The 25,742-nt window shown below is 41.3% G+C and overlaps 2 protein-coding genes across 2 annotated transcripts; one reads left to right on the top strand and one right to left on the bottom strand.

The window, feature by feature from the left end:
* The first annotated feature begins 1,460 nt into the window (after positions 1-1,460).
* Positions 1,461-5,665, top strand: LOC109893380 (uncharacterized). Its single transcript, XM_031827385.1, has 10 exons — positions 1,461-1,660; positions 1,757-1,854; positions 1,967-2,093; positions 2,195-2,361; positions 2,466-2,617; positions 2,706-2,850; positions 2,946-3,039; positions 3,159-3,237; positions 3,622-3,698; positions 3,840-5,665. The coding sequence occupies exons 2-10, from the start codon at positions 1,800-1,802 to the stop codon at positions 4,957-4,959; spliced, it is 2,016 nt and encodes a 671-aa protein (XP_031683245.1). The 5' UTR covers positions 1,461-1,660; positions 1,757-1,799; the 3' UTR covers positions 4,960-5,665.
* A 9,521-nt stretch (positions 5,666-15,186) lies between these two features.
* On the bottom strand, positions 15,187-25,725 carry LOC109893378 (UNC93-like protein MFSD11). Its single transcript, XM_020486593.2, has 13 exons — positions 25,224-25,725; positions 24,216-24,271; positions 23,948-24,055; positions 23,727-23,806; positions 21,688-21,784; positions 21,524-21,582; positions 21,183-21,330; positions 20,939-20,988; positions 20,714-20,779; positions 20,505-20,630; positions 20,228-20,402; positions 19,958-20,093; positions 15,187-16,531 (listed from the first exon to the last, which is right to left on the bottom strand). The coding sequence occupies exons 1-13, from the start codon at positions 25,311-25,313 to the stop codon at positions 16,376-16,378; spliced, it is 1,347 nt and encodes a 448-aa protein (XP_020342182.1). The 5' UTR covers positions 25,314-25,725; the 3' UTR covers positions 15,187-16,375.
* Between the last annotated feature and the right edge of the window lie 17 nt (positions 25,726-25,742).

The raw sequence follows: 25,742 nt of genomic DNA, 5'->3' as shown, positions 1-25,742 counted from the left end.
TTGATGCACTGTCTCCGAATGACCTTTTTGTCCTCTGGCGCAAGACTTAGTTGGTACACCGTGCTCTCGAAAAGGTACCCAAGGTATGGTGATGGACTGAGATGTCCATCAATGGCATCCTTCAGGACATCAATTTTTGCCATAGGGTTGACTACTCTGCAGCAAATTGATGTTAAGAGGTGGACCAGATTGTCCAAAAGCTTGACGGGATCTGTTTGCTCTCCCTCAAATGACTTCACTGCAACTTGTACGTCGGACAGGATTAATTACAAGAATGTCAGGTAGACAGACATAGTTGGTCTTGTCCATGTACATGGAGTGGAGCACATCCGCCATGTAGCAATGCTCACTGGCCTTGGCCAACTCAAAGTGGAGTTTCAGTTCTTCCCACTGGCTCAATATACAAGTTACCAGAGGCTCAATCGATAGCCAACGTGTGTCACACACTGCTTTGTACGATTTCTGGCCACAATTAATGGTGGCATACACTGCTTTGTACGCCTTGCAGCGTTTTGGGGAAATCGAAAAGCAGTTGTAGGTTTCCCTGATTATGTACTCAACATTCCTAGGGATGGTTTCTTTGGATGCTGCACTGACAGCCAATTGTAAAGAATGGCACACACAGAGGATGAATACCAAATTGGGTAATGCACATTCTTCCTTTAAAATCTTGTGCACCTCAGTCATCACAGACGCATTATCAGTGCCAATACCCTGAAGATTCTCTGTTCTGTTCAAGATCAAACATTTGTGAACAACTATATTCATTGGGTTTGTCTTGTCGAACGCAAACTACTGCTGCTGCAGTCAGCCAAAAATGATTAGCAATTTACTGAAATTGCTGCTGTCCTGCTGTTGTGCACGAGCTGAGCGCCTGCTGCTGACGTTACTCACAATGCACGTTTGGCACGTGTGTTGTGACAGAGAAAAATGCTTTTTTTTGTGTCATTTAGAGGGAAAATGCATTTTAGCGTTTGAGTTACGATTCAAAAGTTTCTAAAAGTTCAAAATACATTTTTAAAAGCAGCTAAATTTGTTGCTAGGTGCTGTTTGAAAACAAAGTTGTCAGGGTACTCTGAAAACTTGCTAAATTGGCATCACTGCTTGCACGGGTCTACCTCTTCCTCTGTAGTTAAGTTTACGGTGTTTCTGGAAAACCATCTTGAAGCCAAGGTGCTACCGCCCCCAAGCGGACTGGTAGACCAAAAGCGTCTCAAGCAAAAAGGCAAACATAGTTTCCAAGCTAAACCATAGCTACTGTACTATGTGGCTCGGTGTTCCATGTCTTTATCTGAAACCGGACTTCCCGGCAATAGCATAATTTGCAAAAAGATTGCAATATTATTAAGATGTCATTGATGGAATTCGAAGTTGGCAATCAACCATAAAACAAACAAAAAAGCGTACGTGCGTGCGACATGGTCATACAAGGAAGGGGGGCGAACTTCCCATGAAAGGTGTGTCCTATTGGATTTGTAATTTCCAGTAAGCAATTCGTAGTTGTCAAAACAGCAGCTCTTTCTATTTGTGTAAAGTGACAAATGATTGTTACCACTGTAGATCGTATGAAGACTATATACTGTTTTATAGATTCATTGTTTTTGTTAGTTATTTTAAAGGAATGAGTACTTCCTCAAAATTATAATATATCATTGTGTGGGTGAGTGACTTTCGATTTGCTATATCTCTATGTAATCAAGGGAATCTAGTGGGAATTTAACCACTAACATGAAACATTTTCTCTTTCCGATTTCAGATTGAATTATACTGTGTCGTTTACTCTAAAGTATTCAGCAACAATGTTTCTATTGATTATTATATTCACAAACTTTGGGACTTTGATAGCTGATGATGGTAAGCAGTCTTTTGTATATAGCCTATAAACATGTAAGTAGATTTAACCACAGTATTTTTGCCTGATCGTGGTTAACATTTGACAAGCTTTTTGTTTGTTAATTACTTGTAGCAAAGAGTGACAGAAATCTTCAATGCTTCAACGATTATGACAAAAGTATGGTTTGTCATTTTACAACTGACAAGTCTAAGTGTGCTGAATACAACATGACATTGGAATTATTGGGCTCGCAAAATATGTAAGTTTATGATTGTTTAAGTTTTTCTATTGTCGATGTTAATCTCACCAAGAAGTCCTATTTAATTTAAAATCTGCATTATTATTCAACTTATTTCTCAGAGGCCAGACTGATTGTACTTTCAAGGAAAAGGAGAGGTCCAATGATGTTTTCAAATGTGGATGCTCTATTGATCCAATGGTCCTTATTATTGGGGAGGAGTTTAATGCAACACTTTGGAATTCTGGGAAGCGCCTAAATTCCAAAATCCTCTGTATCAAATGCAGCAGTGAGTTGCATCTACATATTACTGTTATAAAGAATATTGCATGAAATGAAACCATTCTTTAATTGATTGATATGTCAAACCATCCCTGTCATTGTCCTATACAGTAAAACCCAAAACCCCCACCATCCAAAAGGTGAAACCAACAGAAAATGGGAATTTCCTGGTCAAATGGAAGACAAACTACTCTGATGATGCACCGTTTTCTAAGGACTTGATTTCCGAATTGAGCTACAGAAAGAAAGGAGAAACAGATGAGGTAAAGGAGGGTGATATACAGCATTCCCCCGTTCGCTGTCACATCACAATGACAACATTCCCTCTAGCCCTTTCCTTTGTCCCGACAGGTGTCCAAAAATGACTCAACAACTTCCCATGAATTACTTGGCAGAGACTTGGAGCCAAACACCATTTATGCTCTGAAGGTCAGAACCTATACTGACATGAGCGGTCGTTTCAGTGACTGGAGTGAAGAGTTGGAATTCACCAACCGTAAGTGAATAAATTAGATTTATCATCCATGGGTTTTCAAACCTTAATTTCACTTTCACCTTGTAGCTCATTGTATATTCTTCTCTGCTCCACAGCTGCATCATCTCAGAAAGTACTCCAGATTGTCATTGTTTTCAGTTGCATTGCTGTTATCATCATCACAAGTGCTTTATTTTGGTGCAGTGTTAGGTAAGTTGTCCTGACATGTCTGTAGGTGACAGTATGTCTGTTTCCACAAACATTTGTTATCATACAGCTTCGTATTGGCCCTATAGGCTTTCAAATCGTTCTATTTCCCCCCTCTGCAGACTCAAAACCAAGTTGTGGGATAATATTCCTAAATGTTCAAACCCAGACCTTTTGTATATGGTTCCAGGAGTGCCTAAGGTGAGGCTCCATCTCCAATTATAAACTGTGTGGTTTAGCCATGGTATATCAGACCGTATACCATGGGTATGACAATAAATAAATAAACTATTTTAGAATAGTTACATTCGTAACTAGTTTAGAATAGCAATAAGGCAGGCACCTCAGTGGTTTGAGCTATATGGCCAATATACCACAGCTACGGGCTTTGTCCAGGCACTCTGCGTTGCGTTGTGCAGAACAGAACAGCCCTTAGCCGTGGTATATTGGCCATTTACCAAACCTCCTCAGGCCTTATTGCTTAAATATTCTACATTTAAATAAACTGTAAACCTTCATTACTTTCCTACTGTAATTCCTTCCATTTGTGTATTTGCATTTAGTGATGTTTGTTCTCCACCACAGGTATTGTCTCCTCCCAAAATACCTTTATCCTCCATCTATGTTGATTCTTCAAAAATGGACACTGAAGGAAAAACATGGTGAGCTTATAGATGCACTATAAACATAGCAAAATGAAAATGTGTCTTCGGGTTCAGTCCTATTCGTGTGGGCAATCTAGTCCTTGCAATGAAAATAAGCTTTAATTCACTGTAAGTTGCCCGCTTGTCTTTTCTCTACAGGACAAACCCCTCGATAGTAGATGGGAGCAGTGGAAGAGGTAGTGGCTCAGAGCTTGACTCATCATCTTCCCTGGGTTATGCCCACACATGTCCCATGAGCCCGGAGCCTAGTAATGTGCAGATCATTAGCCATCTTCAAGAGGCCCTGAGCAAAGTCTTTCCCGGGCTTGTATCTTTGGACGGGAATCCTCAGTCATTGCTTTTAGCCCCTCCTATGACAGATGATGGTACACAAATGATTTGCCCTGAGCCAAATAGAGACATTGGTGTGTGTTCATCTGACTACAATCCTCTTCATTTCATGAGTGAGTATGGAGACTCTTGTGGGTCGTCTTGTTACAACAATATTACCTACTCCCCCTCAGTGCCCCTCAACTCCATTCAAGAGTTAACAACAAGCAAGACATCCTCATTCCCTAAGCAGCCTCTGCTCTTTTGTAACTCCTCCTACCATTCTGGTGAGGCTGAAGTGTTGAAAAATGCCCATCCACAGCTGTTTCTTGGTACTGGTCAACAAGACCTTAACTTGTCCACTAACTGTGCACCCCTCTTGCAAACCGAGTTTTCATATCACCCGTGTGATGGCGCCAGTGATGATTCAGAGACTACCACATCAGCAGAGGACACCAGTCTGATCTATGGCTCTAATGACAGCAATGTGTCCGAACCTCACAATGTTATCAGTGTCGTTGCTGGATATCAGAGCTTCAGTGAGGCGGTCGGTAAGGACAATAACAAAGGAACTGATGCCTTCATGGATGTGCCAGTGCCACTTAAGGGTTTCCAGGATGTGGACAGTAGCGAGCCACTGATTTACGATGTGAATCCATGTTACCACAGCCTGCCTGACCCTGGATGCTGCCTTCCCCCGAGTGACGTCGATTATCAGACTTTACAGAGCCTGGGACAAAATAGCCCAGATCAGTGGGTTTCAGACAAACTGCTGAACAAGTGTTTGGAGACTGAGATCCCTCAAAGCTCCATGAGGAACATACCTCTAAATGTCCTGTCCAACTCACAGGGAGGACAATGTCCGATACCTGGAAGTCCCTTTCTTACTGCTTTCTGTTCAGACCAAGCCATGCAAATAGACAATGACAGCTCTTATCATTGTGTGTGATTCTACGGTAGACACTTTTGCACTTCTCTTTACAATTAATTTTATTTTGGGGACTCATATATATATATATATATTTTTTTTCTATATTATACAAACAGTTCGAATACCATTCTGCCATGAAAATGCTGTAGCCTCAAGTCCAGAAATGTTCCACATTTTGGATGTACAGCTTCTGTTAATAAACATGTGTGTGTGGGGAAACTGCAACAGTTAATTGTTGAAGAGATATAACATGTCTTGCCTCATCTGTCTGAAGCATGTTGTTCGTCATCTGGGATGTAAAAAAAATAAGGATGTGTACTTCAGTTGAAATACTGAGCAATAACATCTTGATTAAACATCAAGGTCGTCAAACTAGTCTCCAGCCTCTGAAAGTGACTTCTCTTCTAATGGCTTCCCAAATAGTCAAATAGTCAGACAGTTTCATTGCGTCTGATAGGCTAAATAGTGTTAACAGTACAAGCCTCATGCAAACATTGATGTTGAATTCCTGATGAAAAAAGTGGTAGGCCTAATTCCTTATTCTGCGCTTCCAGCTTCTATGGAAATACACTCCCAGAAAGTAGAGCCAGCCTCTGATGTCATAGATGTGTTGCGAATCAGGCTCAACAACAAAAAATGTCTTTGTTTAGGGTTATTTTCTGAGGATGAAGTTCATGTTTTGTAGTGTTTATTGTAGGAAACATAAAGACTTTTTCCCCTTCAATGCGCTTTCAAATCAAATTTTATTGGTCACATACATGGTTAGCAGATGTTAATGCGAGTGTAGCGAAATGCTTGTGCTTCTAGTTCCGACCATGCAGTAATATCTAACAAGTAATATAACAATTTCACAACAACAAAGGAATGAATAAGAATATGTATTTATAAATATATGGAAGAGCGATGGCCGAACGGCATAGGTAAGATGCAGTAGATGGTACAGTATATACATATGAGATGAGTAATGTAGGGTATGTAAATATTATATAAAGTGGCATTGTTTAAAGTGACTAGTGATACATTTATTACATCCCATCCCATTTTTTATTAGTGGCTAGAGATTTGAGTCAGTATGTAGGCAGCAGCTACTCAATGTTTGTAATGGCTGTTTTACAGTCTGATGGCCTTGAGATAGAAGCTGTTTTTCAGTTCGGTCCCAGCTTTGATGCACCTGTACTGACCTCACCTTCTGGATGATAGCGGGGTGAACAGGCAGTGGCTCGGGTGGTTGTTGATGCGTTGTGCAGACCTCACTACCCTCTGGAGAGCCTTACTGTTGTGGGCGGAGCAGTCCGTACCAGGCGATAATACAGCCTGACGGGATGCTCTTGATTGTGCATCTGTAAAAGTTTGTGAGTATTTTTGGTGACAAGCCAAATTTCTTCAGCCTCCCGAGGTTGAAGAGGTGCTGTTGCGCCTTCTTCACCACGCTGTCTGTGTGGGTGGACCATTTCAGTTTGTCCGTGATGTGTACGCAGAGGAACTTCGAACCTTCTACCTTCCAGACTCATATCAAACATCTCCAATCAAAAATCAAATCTAGAATCGGCTTTCTATTTCGCAACAAAGCCTCCTTCACTCACGCCGCCAAACTTACCCTCGTAAAACTGACTATCCTACCAATCCTCGACATCGGCGATGTCATCTACAAAATAGCTTCCAATACTCTACTCAGCAAACTGGATGCAGTTTATCACAGTGCCATCCATTTTGTTACTAAAGCACCGTATACCACCCACCACTGCGACCTGTATGCTCTAGTCGGCTGGCCCTCGCTACATATTCGTCGCCAGACCGGCAAAGCTCCGCCTTATCTCAGTTCACTGGTCACGATGGCAACACCCACCCGTAGCACGCGCTCCAGCAGGTGTATCTCACTGATCATCCCTAAAGCCAACACCTCATTTGGCCACCTTTCCTTCCAGTTCTCTGCTGCCTGTGACTGGAACAAATTGCAAAAATCGTTGAAGTTGAAGACTTTTATCTCCCTCACCAACTTTAAACATCTGCTATCTGAGCAGCTAACCGATCGTAAATAGCCCACCCAATTTACCTACCTCATCCCCATACTGTTTTTATTTATTTAGTTTTCTGCTCTTTTGCACACCAGTATCTCTACCTGCACATGACCATCTGATCATTTATCACACCAGTGTTAATCTGCTAAATTGTAATTATTCGCCTACCTCATGCCTTTTGCACATAATGTATATAGACTCTTTTTTTTTTTATGTTTTTTTTTCCTACTGCGTTATTGACTTGTTTATTGTTTACTCCATGTGTAACTCTGTGTTGTTGTCTGTTCACACTGCTATGCTTTATCTTGGCCAGGTCGCAGTTGTAAATGAGAACTTGTTCTCAACTAGCCTACCTGGTTAAATAAAGGTGACATTTAAACAGAAAAACAAATACTGTCCCGTTGATGTGGATAGGGGTCCACGATCATCTCCTTTGTTTTGTTGACGTTGAGTGTGAGGTTATTTTCCTGACACTACACTCCAAGGGCCCTCACCTCCTCCCTGTAGGCCGTCTCGTTGTTGTTGGTAATAAAACCTACTACTGTAGTGTCGTCTGCAAACTTGATGATTGAGTTGGAGGCGTGCATGGCCACACAGTCATGGGTGAACAGGGAGTACAGGAGAGGGCTGAGAACGTACCCTTGTGGGGCCCCAGTGTTGAGGATCAAATCAAATTTATTTATATAGCCCTTCGTACATCAGCTGATATCTCAAAGTGCTGTACAGAAACCCAGCCTAAAACCCCAAACAGCAAGTAATGCAGGTGTAGAAGCACGGTGACTAGGAAAAACTCCCTAGAAAGGCCAAAACCTAGGAAGAAACCTAGAGAGGAACCAGGCTGTGAGGGGTGGCCAGTCCTCTTCTGGCGGTGCCGGGTAGAGATTATAACAGAACATGTCCAAGATGTTCAAATGTTCATAAATGACCAGCATGGTCAGATAATAGTAATCACAGGCAGAACAGTTGAAACTGGAGTAGCAGCATGGCCAGGTGGACTGGGGACAGCAAGGAGTCATCATGCCAGGTAGTCCTGAGGCATGGTCCTAGGGCTCAGGTCCTCCGAGAGAAAGAAAGAGAGAATTTGAGAGAGCATACTTAAATTCACAGTGCCATCCGTTTCACCGGATAAGACTCCAGATATAACAAACTGACCCTAGCCCCCCAACACATAAACTACTGCAGCATAAATACTGGAGGCTGAGATAGGAGGGTTCAGGAGACACTGTGGCCCAATCCGATGATACCCCCGGACAGGTCCAAACAGGAAGGATATAACCCCACCCACTTTGCCAAAGCACAGCCCCTGAGACAAGGCCGAGTATAGCCCACAAAAATCTCTGCCACGACACAACCCAAGGTGGGGCGCCAACATTTTTTAAATGTGGTTCTAGTCAGGATTCTAGCAGCCGTATTTAGAATTTAGATTGGAAAGCAGCTGCAGTCATCCCCTTCTTCAAAGGGGGGGACACTCTTGACGCAAACTGCTACAGACCTATATCTATCCTAAGGTCTTCGAAAGCCAAGTCAACAAACAGATTACCAACCATTTTGAATCTCAACATACCCTTTCTGCTATGCAATCTGGTTTCAGAGCTGGTCATGGGTGCACCTCAGCCACGCTCAAGGTCCTAAACGATATCTTAACCGCCATCGATAAGAAACATTACTGTGCAGCCGTATTCATTGATCTGGCCAAGGCTTTCGACTCTGTCAATCACCACATCCTCATCGGCAGACTCGATAGCCTTGGTTTCTCAAATGATTGCCTCGCCTGGTTCACCAACTAGTTCTCTGATAGAGTTCAGTGTGTCAAATCGGAGGGTCTGTTGTTCGGACCTCTGGCAGTCTCTATGGGGGTGCCACAGGGTTCAATTCTTGGACCGACTCTCTTCTCTGTATACATCAATGATGTCGCTCTTGCTGCTGGTGAGTCTCTGATCCACCTCTACGCAGACGACACCATTTTATATACTTCTGGCTCTTCTTTGGACACTGTGTTAACAACCCTCCAGGCAAGCTTCAATGCCTGTCATGCCCTGACCTGAGTATTCTTTGTTTTCTTTATACATTTTGGTTAGGTCAAGGTGTGATGAGGGTGGTATGTGTGTTTTTGTCTCATCTAGGGTTTTTGTATGTCTAGTCTAGGCATATTGTAGGTCTATGGTGGCCTGGATTGGTTCCCAATCAGAGGCAGCTATTTATCGTTGTCTCTGATTGGGGAACCCATTTAGGTTGCCATTTTCCAGTTTGGGTTCGTGGGTTATTGTCTATGTGATGTTGCATGTTAGCACTCAGTTTCAATAGCTGTCACGTTCGTTTTATTATTTTGTTTAGTGTACTTCGTGTTTTTTCGTCATTCATTAAAAGTATGTATTCACACCACGCTGCGCTTTGGTCTCCTCACTACGATGATCGTGACAATGCCATACAACTCTCCTTCCGTGGCCTCCAATTGCTCTTAATTACAAGTAAAACTAAATGCATGCTCTTCAACCGATCGCTGCCTGCACCTGCCCGCCTGTCCAACATCACTACTCTGGACGGCTCTGACTTAGAATATGTGGACAACTACAAATACCTAGATGTCTGGTTAGACTGTAAACTCTCCTTCCAGACTCACATCAAACATCTCCAATCCAAAGTTAAATCTAGAATTGGCTTCCTATTTTGCAACAAAGCATCCTTCACTCATGCTGCCAAACATACCCTTTTAAAACTGACCATCCTACCAATCCTCGACTTTGGCGATGTCATTTACAAAATTGCCTCCAATACCCTACTCAACAAATTGGATGCAGTCTATCACAGTGCCATCCGTTTTGTCACCAAAGCCCCATATACTACTCACCATTGCGACCTATACGCTCTCGTTGGCTGGCCCTCGCTTCATACTCGTCGCCAAACCCACTGGCTCCATGTCATCTACAAGACCCTGCTAGGTAAAGTCCCCCATTATCTCAGCTCGCTGGTCACCATAGCATCACCCACCTGTAGCACACGCTCCAGCAGGTATATCTCTCTGGTCACCCCCAAACCCAATTATTTCTTTGGCCGCCTCTCCTTCCAGTTCTCTGCTGCCAATGACTGGAAAGAACTACAAAAATCTCTGAAACTGGAAACACTTATCTCCCTCACTAGCTTTAAGCACCAGCTGTCAGAGCAGCTCGCAGATTACTGCACCTGTACATAGCCCATCTATAATTTAGCCCAAACAACTACCTCTTTCCCTACTGTATTTATTTTATTTTATTTTATTTATTTATTTAGCTCCTTTGCACCCCCTTATTTTATTTCTACTTTGCACATTCTTCCACTGCAAATCTACCATTCCAGTGTTTTACTTGCGATATTGTATTTACTTTGCCACCATGCCCATTTTTTGTGTAAGGGTTTTCCTGTGGTGAAGGAGAAGCGGACCAAAATGCAGCGTGGTGGTTATTCATGTTCTTTAATAAAGGAACTAGACATGAAATAACTAACAAAACAATAAATGTGCCAAAACCTAAACAGTCCTATCTAGTGCAAACACAGAGACAGGAACAATCACCCACAAACACACAGTGAAACCCAGGCTACCTAAGTATGATTCTCAATCAGAGACAACTAATGACACCTGCCTCTGATTGAGAACCATACTAGGCCAAAACATAGAAATACCCAAAACCTAGAAAAACAAACATAGACTGCCCACCCAACTCACGCCCTGGCCATACTAAATAAATACAAAACAAAGGAAATAAAGGTCAGAACGTGACATTTTGCCTTTACCTCCCTTATCTCACCTCATTTGCTCACATCGTATATAGACTTGTTTCTACTGTATTATTGACTGTATGTTTGTTTTACTCCATGTGTAACTCTGTGTTGTTGTGTGTCGAACTGCTTTGCTTTATCTTGGCCAGGTCGCAATTGTAAATGAGAACTTGTTCTCAACTTGCCTACATGGTTAAATAAAGGTGAAATAAATTAAATAAATAAATAAAATTGAGCACTAACTGAAGTTAATTTAGTTCTTTATCCAGGCAGCCAGAAAGTAGAGCATTGCAGTAGTTTAACCTAGAAGTAACAAAAGCATGGATAAATATTTCTGCATCATTTTTGGACAGAAAGTTTCTGATTTTTGCAATGTTACGTAGATGGAAAAAAGCTGTCCTTGAAACAGTCTTGATATGTTAGTCAAAAGAGAGATCAGGGTCCAAAGTAACGCCGAGGTCCTTCACAGTTTTATTTGAGACGACTGTACAACCATTAAGATTAATTGTCAGATTCAACAGAAGATCTCTGGATCAGCGGGGTGGAGATGTTTCCTACCTTCACCACCTGGGGGCGGCCCGTCAGAAAGTCCAGGATCCAGTTGCACAGGGTGGGGTCGAGACACAGGGTCTCGAGCTTAATGACGAGTTTGGAGGGTACTATGGTTTTAAATGCTGAGCTGTAATCGATGAACAGCATTCTTACATAGGTATTCCTCTTGTCAAGATGGGCTAGGGCAGTGTGCAGTCTGATTGCAATTGCATCGTCTGTGGACCTATTGGTGCGGTAAGCAAATTGGAGTGGTTCTAGGGTGCCAGGTAGGGTGGAGGTGATATGATCCTTGACTAGTCTCTCAAAGCACTTCATGACGGAAGTGAGTGCTACGGGCGGTAGTCGTTTAGCTCAGTTACCTTAGCTTTCTTGGGAACAGGAACAATGGTGGCCCTCTTGAAGCATGTGGGAACAGCAGACTGGGATAGGGATTGATTGAATATGTCCTAAACACACCAGCCAGCTGGTCTGCGCATGCTCTGAGGACGCGGCTAGGGATGCCGTCTTGGCAGCCCTGCAAGGGTTAACACGTTTAAATGTTTTACTCACGTTGGCTGCGGTTAAAGAGAGCCCGCAGGTTTTGGTAGCGGGCCCTGTCAGTGGCACTGTGTGGTCCTCAAAGCGAGCAAAGAAGTTGTTTAGTTTGTCTGGGAGTAAGGGCTGGTTTTCTTTTTGTAATCCGTGATTGACTGTAGACCCTGCCACATACATCTCGTGTCTGAGCCGATGAATTGCGACTATCCTTTTTCTCTATACTGATGCTTAGCTTGTTTGATTGCCTTGCAGAGGGAATATCTACACTGTATGTATTCGGTCATGTTTCCGGTCGCCTTGCCCTGATTAAAAGCAGTGGTTCGCGCTTTCAGTTTTGAGCTAATGCTGCCATCAATCGATGGTTTCTGGTTGGGGAAGGATTTAATATTCGGCGTGGGTACAACATCCCCGATGCACTTGCTAATAAACTCGCTCACCGAATCAGTGTATACATCAATGTTGTTGTTCGACGCTATCCGGAACATATCCCAGTCCATGTGATCGAAGCAATCTTGAAGCGTGGAATCAGATTGGTTGGACCAGCGTTGAACAGACCTGAGCATGGGCGTTTCTATAGGCTGGGAGCAACAAAATGGAGTCGTGGTCAGATTGGCCGAAAGGAGGGCAAGGGAGGGCTTTGTATGCGTCGCGGAAATTAGAGTAACAATGATCCAGGATTTTGCCGGCCCGGGTCGCACATTCAATATGCTGGTACAATTTAGGGAGCCTTGTTTTCAGATTAGCCTTGTTAAGATCCCCAGCTACAATAAATGCAGCCTCAGGATATGTGGTTTCCAGTTTACATAGAGTCCAATGAAGTTCTTTCAGGGCCATTGAGGTGTCTGCTTGGGGGGTATATACACAACTGTGATTATTGTCAAGAGAATTCTCTTGGTAGATAATGCGGTCTGCATTTGATTGTGAGGAATTCCAGGTCAGGTGAATAAAAGGACTTGAGTTCCTGTATGTTGTTATGATCACACCACGTCTCGTTAATCATAAGGCATACACCCCCTTCTTCTTCTTACCAGAGAGATGTTTGTTTCTGTCGGTGCGATGCGTGAAGAAACCAGCTGGCTGTACCGACTCTGATAACGTATCCCGAGTGAGCCATGTTTCGTGAAACAAAGAATGTTACAGTCTCTGATGTCTCTCTGGTAGGCAACCCGTGCTCGGATTTCGTCTACCTTGTTGTCAAGAGACTGGACATTGGCAAGTAGTACACTCGGGAGCGGTGGGCGATGTGCCCGTCTACGGAGCCTGGCTCCATCTGCCCCTTCTGCGGCGCCTTTGTTTTGGGTCGCCTGTTGGGATGCAATCCATTGTCCTGGGTGGTGGACCAAACAGAGGATATGCTTCGGAAAAGTAGTATTTCTGGTCATAATGTTGGTCAGTTAACGTTGCTCTTATATCCAATAGTATCTCCCAGCTGTATATAATAAGACTTAAGATTTCCTGGGGTAACAATGTAAGAAATAATACATAAAAAAACTAAATACTGCATAGTTTCCTAAGAACATGGCCTCCTCGCTTCATCTCTGTGGGCGCTGGTGAAGCTTGAATAAAGATTACCTGACTAGTGACACACTAGTTTATCATGCAGAAAATTGTGAGGCGTGTGCCTCACTTTAACTATCAATAATAGTATACCGTTGGAATGACTGAGGCATTCAGCATAATTTCTTTCACTGTATTGTGGTGGGTTTATGACCGGCTGGTTTTGAACAAAGGCCAAGATAGAAGTGTGGAGACACCGGAGGGGATTGTGAAAGGCCATTTTCACAGCTACGTCATACTTCGAATGCTTTGGACAGGAAATGCAAGTGATGGAAATTCATTTTCACAGGCTTGAAAAATTTAATTTTGTTGAGGATTAAAAGGCAGCTCAAAGGTTGTCTTGAAAATTTGAATTTATTGAGTTATTCTGTCATTGGCACCACTTTCTGTTATTACTATTTAATACCACAAATACCTATGTACTTCTCTGTGTTGCAGGCACGTTAAGCTTCGGTCCAGTTAGTGTTAGAAATACCAGGGAGGCGCTTGTAGATTCCAATGGGTAATGTACATTTCAGGACTTATACCACACATTATTCTTTATGTTTGTATGCAAAGGATCAAGTTGCACAATTGACAAAATAATAGCACAAAGGATGAACACTTTAGGATTCTGATTATAATGCAATCAATACTCAATTACCTGTGAAGTACTGTGGGATCTATGGTGCCCTCACTGGTCCAGTGCTTCTCTAAGGTCGTCATCCACCTCTATGATTTATGGGCCCTGCTCTTGAACCTTGCTTGGAAAACAAATTAACTGCAGTGATGTCACATCTTCCTGCCAGTTGATCAACATTAAAATGTCCTTTTTAGAGGGAGAAAATATACATCACTTTTATGGAGTACTAACAATGAAATAACTTTTATCCGGTTCTTTTTAGCTTTCTATCTAAATTGTTGCAAGTGTAATAAAATGTTGGACATAGATGCATTTGAAGGTGAGCATTTGTAATGGAAAATATTTTAGGTTGAAAGTCTGCATCACCTTTAATATGTACCCAGTGGTGTAAAGTACTTAAGTAAAAATACTTTAAAGTACTACTTATGTCGTTTTTTGAGGTATCTGTAGTTTACTATTTATATTTTTGTCAACTTTTACTCCACTACATTCCTAAAGAAAATAATGTATTTTCTACTCCATACATTTTCCCTGACACCCAAAAGTTACATTTTGAATGCTTAGCAGGACAGGAACATTGTCTAATTCACGCGCTTAAAGAGAAAATACCTGGTCATCCCTACTGCATCTGATCTGGCGGACTCACTAAACACAAATACTTTGTTTGTAAATGATGTCTGAGTGTTGGAGTGTGCCCCTGGCTAACTGTAAATGTAATAAGCAAGAAAATCGTGCCGTCTGGTTTGCATAATATAAGGAATTTGAAATGGTTATACTTTTATTTTATTTTTTTGATACCTAAATACATTTTAGAAATTACATTTACTTTTGATACTTAAGTATATTTAAAACCAAAATTCCACTTTCTACTTTTACTCAAGTAGGATTTTACTGGGTGACTTTCACTTGAGTCATTTTATATTAAGGAATCTTTACTTTTACTCAATTATTTTACTCAATTCGGTACTTTTTCCACCATTGTATGTTTCACACATTTTATATAACGTGCAGTACCAGAAAGAACTTGAAATCGAAAACAGCACACGCAATCTATTGCCATGGTGGGAAAAAAGAGAAGTGCATTATCATGAGGATGCAAATGTCTCTGCTTGGACTGAGTTAACATAACCGTTTCCTGTATATAAGAAAAGGAGAACCGCAACAGTATAGGTGCAACCTGGCAGTCTTTAGAAAGGAATAGTTGAAATAGGAGTTTAATTAGTGCTTTTTATTGTATGATCAACGTTAATGTTTCCTTCATTCTGATCTAAATTGATGCCTACAGTTGTATTGTAGCACCATCTCCTGAGCATAATGTGTATTGCACGTTGTTGTCCCACACAATAACCTCTGATAATGATTGTGCAATCTAGAACTTCAATTCCCAGTAAAAATGAAAGTGTTGCTCTTGCCCAGTGACGTCTACCAACACTTTGGGAGACACAAACCGAAGAAGCACAAGTAAGTGCAACTGTTGGTTTAAATGTTTAAACATCAGATTGTGTTTGTACCTTCTCGTTGACTCATACGGCAAATAGGTTAATTTAACCAATTTTGTTTTTTCAAAGTCTTTATAAACAGATACAAGCAACCAAAACATTAACAGGCACTTAGTATGCATGACTGACAACATTTTGAAGTGTAAAATGTCAAATATAATAAAATGGAAGTAAAAGGATACCATAAATGTTAATGCATATAGATGTATTTTTTTAACTACTCTACTACATGCTATGGGCACTGAAAATAAGTTGTACAGTAATTGTATTATTACAAGGCACTATATATATATGTGTTTTTTTAATCACTGGATAAGCTCTTGTAAGCTTTGGCATGGTGGATGTTGAGAATTCTCATTGACTAAATTTGAACAATTTTGTCTATCTATACACATTTCAACACAGCATTAAATTTAGAGGTATACATCAATACCGTTTCCCGTACATACTATAGCTAGCGTGTTTTCATCACTAATAACATATTTTCTGAAACAGTAAGTTCATTATATAAGCCTCAATATTAACATTTCTTCTGTTTAGTATGCATCTTAAATTCTAACAAACATCTAAAAACAATTCCATCACGTTATGAAATGTATGATGTATTATAACACTACCATAGAATTTGCAACAATGAGACTATCTTAAATAACAACCCTGAGAGCAATGCATAAAGACAGCCAATACATCAGGTGAGTGGTTACGTCTTATATTACACATACACAATCCTATTGGAAAAGTTTTTTTTTTTAATGACATTTACTCATGTTATAATTAGTGTATTGTGCAAGATAAGTTAAAGCTAAGATATTGAAGGTGCAAAGTATCTTTCCTGTTAAAACAAATGACTTACAAGAAATGTAAGTCATTTGACTGTGCCCGTGTTGAAATGATGGGTCCTAATACTCTTGTTGTAGGTCTACAGAGAAGTTCTGTATTCTTTCCACCATGAAGAAGCAGAGTGTTCCAGTGAAACCCAGGGTGACCATAATGAGCAGTTGCCATGTCAACAGCAAGTAGCCACTGTAGAAGAAGGCAACTGCTGCAAAAATGGACTGGCAAAGGAAAGAAGAAAACAAAAACTTGTTGAAAGTAATACAAAGAGTTGACTTTGTGTTACTACTCTGTCACAGTAATGTATGAATTGTGTCTTAGATTGTGAGTTCTTACAGAATACTAATGTAATAAACTAATTGGTACCTACAGCTATAAAATAACAATAATGCATGTTTGAGTGGCTAAATAGACCGACACAAGAAGGCCTTCAATCGTCCTTCACTCTAGTTATTCTTACAGTATAACAACACAAGGGATACACTACCGGTCAAAAGTTTTAGAACACCTACTCATGCAAAAGGGGTTTTCTTTATTTTTACTATTTTCTACATTGTAGAATAATAGTGAAGACATCAAAACTATGAAATAACACATATGGAATGTGTGTAACCAAAAAAGTGTTAAACAAATCAAAATATATTTTATATTTGACATTCTTCATTCTTCAAATAGCCACCCTTTCCCTGGTGACAGCTTGGCACACTCTTGGCATTCTCTCAACCAGCTGGAATGCTTTTCCAACAGTCTTCTCACATATGCTGAGCACTTGTTGGCTGCTTTTCCTTCACTCTGCGGGTTGACTCATCCCAAACCATCTCAAATGGGGTTGAGGTCGGGGGATTGTGCAGGCCAGGTCATCTGATGTAGCACTTTATCACTCTCCTTCTTGGTAGAATAGCACTTACACAGCCTGGAGGTGTGTTGGGTCATTGTCCTGTTGAAAAACCAATGATAGTTGGACTAAGCGCAAACTAGATGGAATGGTGTACCGCTGCAGAATGCTGTGGTAGGCATGCTGGTTAAATAATAAATCACAGACAGTGTAACCAGCAAAGCACCCCCACACCATAACACCTCCACCTCCATGCTTTACGATGGGAAACACTCATGCGGAGATCATCTGTTCACCCACACCGCGTCTCACAAAGACACGGCTGTTGGAACCAAAAATCTCAAATTTGGACCAGACCAAAGGACAAATTCTCACTGGTCTAATGTCCATTGCTCATGTTTCTTGGCCCAATCAAGTCTCTTCTTATTCTTGGTGTCCTTTAGTGTCCTTTCTTCGCAGCAATTCGACCATGAAGGCCTGATTCACAGTCTCCTCCGAACTGTTGATGTTGAGGTGTCTGTTACTTGAACTCTGAAGCATTTATTTGAGCTGCAATTTCTGAGGCTGGTAACTCTAATGAACTTATCCTCTGCAGCTGAGGTAACTCTGGCTCTTAAGTTCCTGTGGCGGTCCTCATGAGAGCCAGTTTCATCATAGTGCTTGAAGGTTGTTGCAACTGCAGTTGAAGCAACTTTCAAAGTTCTTGAAATGTTCCGTATTGACTGACCTTCATGTCTTAAAGTAATGATGGACAGTAGTTTCTCTTTTGAGCTGTTCCTGCCATAATATGGACATGGTCTTTTACCTAATAGAGCTATCTTCTGTATACCCCCCTACCTTGTGTTGTGACAACTGATTGGCTCAAACACATTAAGGAAAGAAATTCCACAAATTAACATTTAAGAAGGCAAACCTGTTATTTGAAATGCATTCCAGGTGACTACCTCATGAAGCTAGTTGAGAGAATGCCAAGTGTGTGCAAAGCTGTCATCAATGCAAAGGGTGGCTATTTGAATATATATGTTGATTTGTTTAACACTTTTTTGGTTACTAAAAAAGTTACTAAACTCTCACTGTCAACTGTGTTAATTTTCAGCAAACTTAACATGTGTAAGAACATAACAAAATTCAACAACTGAGACATAAACTTAACAAGTTCCACAGACATGTGACTAACAGAAATTGAATAATGTGTCCCTGTACAAAGGTGGGGTCAAAATCAAAAGTAACAGTCAGTATCTGGTGTGGCAACCAGCTGCATTAGGCACTGTAATGCATCTCATCCTCATGGACTGCACCAGATTTGCCAGTTCTTGCTGTGAGATGTTACCCCACTCTTCCACCAAGGCACCTGTAAGTTCCTGGACATTTCTGGGGGGAATGGCCCTAGCCTTCAACCTCTGATCTAACAGGTCCCAGACATGCTAAATAGGATTGCGATCCGGGCTCTTCACTGGCCATGGCAGAAACTGACATTCCTGTCTTGCAGGAAATCACGCATAGAATGAGCAGTATGGTTGGTGGCATTGTCATGCTGGAGGGTCATGTCAGGAGGAGCCTGCAGGAAGGGTACCACATGAGGGAGGAGGATGTCTTCCCTGTAACACACAGCGTTGAGATTGCCTGCAATGACAACAGGCTCAGTCCGATGATGCTGTGACACACCGCCCCAGACCATGACGGACCCTCCATCTCCAAATTGATCTCGCTCCAGAGTACAGGACTCAGTGTAACGCTTATTCCTTCGACGATAAACGCAAATCCAACCCCTGGTGAGACAAAACCGCGACTCGTCAGTGAAGAGCACTTTTTGCCAGTCTTGTCTGGTCCAGCGATGGTGGGTTTGTGCCCTTAGGCGACGTTGTCGCCGGTGATGTCTGGTGAGGACCTGCCTTACAACAGGCCTACAAGCCCTCAGTCCGGCCTCTCTCAGCCTATTGCGAACAGTCTGAGCACTGATGGAGGGATTGTGCATTCCTGGTGTAACTTGGGCAGTTGTTGTTGTCATCCTGTGCCTGTCCCGCAGGTGCGATGTTCGGATGTACCTATCCTGTGCAGGTGTTGTTACCACTCTGCCACTGCGAGGATGATCAGCTGTCCGTTCTGTCTCCCTGTAGCGCTGTCTTAGGCATCTCACAGTACGGACATTGCAATTTATTTACCCGGCCACATTTGCAGTCCTCATGCCTCCTTGCAACATGCCTAAAGCACGTTCACGCAGATGAGCAGGGACCATGGGCATCTTTCTTTTTGTGTTTTTCAGAGTTAGTAGAAAGGCCTCTTTAGTGTTCTAAGTTTTCATAACTGTGACCTTAATTACCTACCGTCTGACGGCTGTTAGTGTCTTAACAACTGCTCCACGGGTGCATGTTCATTAATTGTTTATAGTTCATTGAACAAGCATGGGAAACAGTGTTTAAACCCTTTACAATGAAGATCTGTGAAGTATTTGCGTTTTTACGAATTATCTTTGAAAGACAGGGTCCTGAAAAAGGGATGTTTCTTTTTCGCTGAGTTTTCATGATTCCATATGTATTATTTCATAGTTGAGATTCCTTCTCTATTATTCTACTAATAGAAAATAGTCTCTATTATTCTAATGTAGAAAATAGTCACACAAAAAAAAAACTTGAATGAGTAAGTGTTCTAAAACTTTTGACCGGTAGTGTACATCGGCCTACGCATACCTAAACAGCCATAAGTTATTGATCAACTATACAGCAATGAACTACACCCAGCGCACCACAGTATCAGTTGCTGGTACATATGTTTTAGTAAACGATCAGCTGTATCATGCTCTCTCGGGGGTTACCTGGATGAATTTGAAGATGGCAAAAGCAGGCGCGCTTTGCTCAGCATAAACACGCCCCAAGATGCTGTACAATTGAGTGTTGAAACAGCTGTCACCGAGTCCAAGCAGGAAACTACAGAGCAATGCGATAGAGATACTAGGAAACAGATAGGAGACACTCAACTGTGAGGAGGTTACAACAGGTCATTTTCAACTGACATGATTTCTGATTAATATTAAAACAATATACAGCCCTGCTTTTATTGTGTTTTGTTTATATTAAAACAATACCTTGGTGTCAGATATGGCTTGTTCAGTGTGCTAGTTTTTAAAACCACAGGGGCATCATCTGGGATGTTGAGGTAGATCAAGTAGAAGGCGACAAAATGGACAACCATCCCCAGGAAGACCACAGATGTCCGTCTGAAGCGGTTATTCTTACATACTAGTCCAAAGACTCCTCCACCTGACAAATCACATCAGATTACTGTCAAACTAGTTCCTTGTTAGATTGTAACAGCAACATAAGAGTGATGGGTAAAAGTTACACTGGGCAACACAAACCTACCAACTATCTCTCCAATCCCCAACACGATTCCAGAGATCCCAATCAAGCCTTTAGCTGCCGCTCCAAACTCTGTTGTTGCCCCGATACATGTCCCATACACACCACTGTAGAAAGATAGCTCCAGACCTACGATGACAACACACTGGTAAAAACACTATTCCTCTGAGGGAAATGTCTGGACTTTTGGTTGTGCAGTACAATCTACTTACCACTGTATGCCATGCAACAGCTCAGAAGCAATATGGTTTTGGTTTTGAGCAGTTGCAGGATTGTCTCTGAAGGAAACACACAAGGAATTGCTTTAGATGACTAACAGGATAGTAAAACAGTGAAACAACATAAGCAAGGTAACCGATGTGCCCTTTAACCCAAAGGAATAGATCAATGATTGATTGTATAATAACAAATGTGCCTGTGAAGCTACATTGACTTACTGAATTCTGACTTTGCATCTTGTACTGCAGAGTTGGCTCTTTGCTTATACCTGCCAAACATTAAGATGGAAAATGATCCAATTAGAAAGACAAATACATTATTTATTTTCAATACTATGATAGTCAAATTCATAGCAGAATGAATAACCATAATTTAAAACAGAGACACCAAACGCAGTGCCATAGATTCCCATTGAAATAAGGGTACAGTGAGAGAGTACTGTCAGTTAATTAGGAAACTAACATCATGCGAGATGAGAGCAAAGGCTGGCCTTCCTCCTCATTGAGCATCTCCTCCTCTGGTGGAAGAGTCTTTCTCAGAGCCAGGAAGCTGAGTGTTCCCAGCACTGAGGTAACCAGCAGACCAATAAAGATAGTCTTTCTGCTCCTATCTGAGAGGGACATCAAGAACAAAGGAAACAGTGTCAAACAGAGAACACACATCATTACTAAGTAGGGCAACAATATTGGAAGGACGTATGAGTCATATCCTTAATGAAAACAAAGATGCAATTGCAAGTTTTCATTAAATTTAGCTCTCTTTTCTCCATATTTTCCCATTGGATGATCTTCACATGCACATACCTGATATTTCTATCCTTCCATTCCAATCAAAATAAATGTAAAGATTGCCGAATAACATGCTGAAAAAGAAAACAATGTGTTACAATTACACCTTCTGCTCACCAAATAATGGAAATTACTGCCATTATTATGTAGCCTACCATTAATATATTCTATTAATATACCTGCACTGTAAAAGGGCCCAAAACATCCCTGTGTTCCTATTGATGGTGGAAGCATCAGAGTTCTCCACAAGGAAGTGTCCTTGAGCTGTCCAAAGCACTGATGAAAGGGATACAAACAAAGAGTGAGAGAGGCTGATTAGGAACTGCAGATGTAATGAATAGAGATGGTTGCTATTTGATGACATTTGAATTGATCAAAATGCATTATCGGGGAACTATTCAGGGAAAATGTGTCTATTTTATTTGGCACAAACTAACATTATCAAACAATTTGGTTCATCTGCTCTAAGAATTCTCATTTAGCTCTCCCGTTTGTAAAATGTTTGCTTTGCTTGCGATCAGAGATAATGAACATAACCCCGGCATTTCCCTTTTATGTAAATCATTAACAAGCTCTATTTCAGACATCTTAACCATGGTAACCTTTGTCCAAAGCTCAGCAACTCACAAGACAGACTCTATACTCTTTACCATGCATGCAGGTCATGTGCTCCTTCTTGATTTGATCTGCCGTACCCATATTGATAACAGTTTATAATACTGTGTAATTACTATGGCATTTGATCTACTTACAACTTACAAATCATTATTCCGACAGCAAAAAAATGGGTACAACTCAGTTTACAAATGTGTTAGGAATGAATGGCATGCATAAGAGAATAGCAGACTCCAGATACATGTAGAGATTTTTGGATTGGATTAGGCATATGCACAAAGAGGTGAAATATACACTACATGACCAAAAGTATGTCCAAAAGTACTCGTCGAACATTTCATTCCAAAGTCATGGGCATTAATATGGAGTTGGTTCTTCCTTTGCTGCTATAACAGCCTCCACTCTTCTGGGAAGGCTTTCCACTAGATGTTGGGACATTGCTGCGGGGACTTGCTTCCATTCAGCCACAAGAGTGAGGTTTGGCGCAATTAGGCCTGGCTCAGTCAGCATTCCAATTCATCCCAAAGGTGTTCATTGCAGTTTAGGTCAGGGCTCTGTGCAGGCCAGTCAAGTTCTTCCACACCGATCTCAACAAACCATTTCTGTATGGACCTCGCTTTGTGCACTGGGGAATTGTCATGCTGAAATAGGAAAGTGCCTTCCCCAAACTGTTGCCACAAAGTTGGAGGCACAGAAATGTAATAGTATGATGTAGCGTTAAGATTTCTCTTCAAGTAAAGGGTCTAGTCAGAAACATGAAAAACAGCCCCAGACCATTATTCCTCCTCCACCAAACTGCCGGTAGTGTTTTCCCGGCATCCGCCAAACCCAGATTCGTCCGTCAGACTGTCATATGGTGACGTGTGATTAATCACTCCAGAGAACTCATTTCCACTGCTCCAGGGTCCAATGGCAGCGAGCTTTACACCACTCCAGCCGACACTTGGCATTGCACATGGTGATCTTAGGCTTGTGTGCAGCTGCTCGGCCATGGAAACCCCTTTCATGAAGCTCCCGACGAACAGTTATTGTGCTGATGTTGCTACCAGGTAGTGAGTGTTGCAAGCAAGGACAGATGATTTTTATGCACTACGTGCTTCAGCACTTGGCAGCCACGTTCTGTGAGCTTGTGTGTCCTACCACTTCACGGCTCAGCAGTCGTTTCTCCTAGACGTTTCCACTTCACAATAACAGCACTTACAGCTGACCGGGGCAGCTTTAGCAGGGCAGAAATTTGACAAACTAACTTGTTGGAAAAGTGGAATCCTATGACGGTGCCATGTTGAAAGTCACTGAGCTCTTCCGTAAGATGATTCTATTGCCAATGTTTCGCTATGGAGACTGCATGGCTGTGCTCGATTTTATACACCTGTCAGCAACGGGTGTGGCTGAAATAGATAGATCTACTAATTTGAAGGGGTGTCCACATACAGTCCTTTGTAATATAGTGTATATGACTTTATACCAAACTGTCATGTAAATCATGACAGTTCAATGTAATTTGTGCTAACATGAAATTATGTGAAGGATTCTGTAGATTCTGTAGTAATGTTAACCAGATAGCAGAGGGAACAAAGGAGAGATCCCATAAAACCGGACTTACTGGCTGCTCCTATGCCGATTAGTACTGAGGTGAAGTAAAAGGACCATGTTGATGGGGTGATGAATACAGCTACGTAACCACTATGGAAAAGAATGGAACCATAACAAACAACAGCACGTGACCTTGTTATAACTAGACAACTACTTCAGACAGAAATATCAACCAACTACTGACCTGCAAATAGAAAATGAATGTGGGGGGGGGGGATTCTTGATACTCACCTGTAAAGAATTCCACTGAAAAACATTGTAAATTGTGGTCCAATTATTGCAACAACAGTTGGAGCTAACAAATTTGAAAATGAAAAAATTCCATAGATGATTCCAAGGCTGTTGTACAAAGACAGAAAGAAAAGAGCACAGAGAAAAAAGTTTAGTGTCTGGTATAAGGGTCAATGATTCTGAAAGAAGCACATTATCTCCCCCACTCATTTTGCTGAGATAATGTGGTTTTCCAATGTGTTGCCTATGGTAACACCATCCAACTCACCTGTGATAACCACTTCCAGTGAAGGTATCATTGTCCAGGCTTTTAACTATGGTTTGCTTTAAAATAGAGGAGAAATGGGATATTAATGTGAATCATATGAACATAGAAAATATGTTCTCAAATATTGCTGCCACCACTACCTATGTGCCCTGTGGAGATTGACGTTTACATGTATTAATTTGAGTAATTCCTTTGGCATGACAATCTATTGACTGATGAAGAAATTGGAAACACAAGATGCGCCTGACCCAGGACTCCTCCAACAATGCACCACTGACAAGGCTGCTGAGGACATCATGTGAGCTGGAAGATGCACAAGAAAATAAACTGATGCAATTTATCATGGGGTAAAAGTTCTTAAACTTGAGAGTCAAAGTCAATGGACTTGAAAAAAGCAAAGCATGACTGCAAAATGACAACAATTCAAATCAATTTTTATTGGTCGCATTCACATATTTAGCAGTTATTGCGGGTGTTGCGAAATGCTTGCGTTAATAACTCCAGCAGTGCAGTAATACCTAACATGTCACACAGATCTAAAAGTAACAGAATGGAATTAAGAAATATATTAATATTGATGTACCATGAATGATAAACAATTATAACATGTCTAATGTAACCACTTTTAAGATATAAAACAGCTACCAAATTTAGATAGCAGTTATCAATGGGTAACTGTCCATTGTCTCAAGTGAAATGGACTATTTAGCAAACAAAACAACTGATCAGTCAATATATTACAAACATGTCAAATGACAACATTTCTGATTAATTCGAGTATGTAGCCTACATGACAGGTAATTTGAAGGGGAGAGGTCAAACAGCTGGCAATTTCAGATAAATTAGCTAGTTAGGAAGTTTCTGGTATCTGAAATATCATTGGGTAGGTGTGAATTTTCTCCAGTGATATTGACTCAAGCAAACAAAACAAATTACCAGTCAATATAGTTTGCCTAGGCAACGACTTCGGTTTAGGTCACACAGGTGAAAGTGTGTTCTTTGACTTACTTCAATGTTTCCACAGGTGGTGAAAGCAGTGAAAATGAACAGAAATCCTAGTCCCAGAATGACAACGTTGTAAATCCTGAGATCTGCCATGATTATAATATTCTTGCACCACCTCTTAGTAGATGTCCCAGATCGCTACACAGCACTCAATGCAATGAGATAAGATTATTCCAACAGTTACACTTCTTGCGTCGACCAGACATTTCTGAGATGGCTAAGCAAATACAAAAAGCCTAGAATCTAACTAGAGACACCCACGCCGTTGTTGAACAAACACTTTTCGGCTACTCTTCTTCAAAAATCCATATGGTAACTTTTCTTCTTCACGCTCTCTCTGTCAATAAATTATCAGCACGAGCCAATTCAGCATAACCCTACCATTAGGACATTTTGTAGATTGTTGTAGTTAGTAGGCTATGTATCTAATAGCTAGCTAGCGAAGTTTCTCGTGATCGCAACCAAGCTTTATGTCGTTGTTGTGGGGGGGACAACTGCTAAATTACTTTCATTAGAAACCAA

This window comes from Oncorhynchus kisutch, linkage group LG6 (assembly GCF_002021735.2).
Source record: "Oncorhynchus kisutch isolate 150728-3 linkage group LG6, Okis_V2, whole genome shotgun sequence".
NCBI classification, from domain to species: domain Eukaryota; kingdom Metazoa; phylum Chordata; class Actinopteri; order Salmoniformes; family Salmonidae; genus Oncorhynchus; species Oncorhynchus kisutch.
The sequence above is the reverse complement of the archived record's forward strand: the minus strand, read 5'-3'. Positions and strand labels throughout refer to the sequence as shown.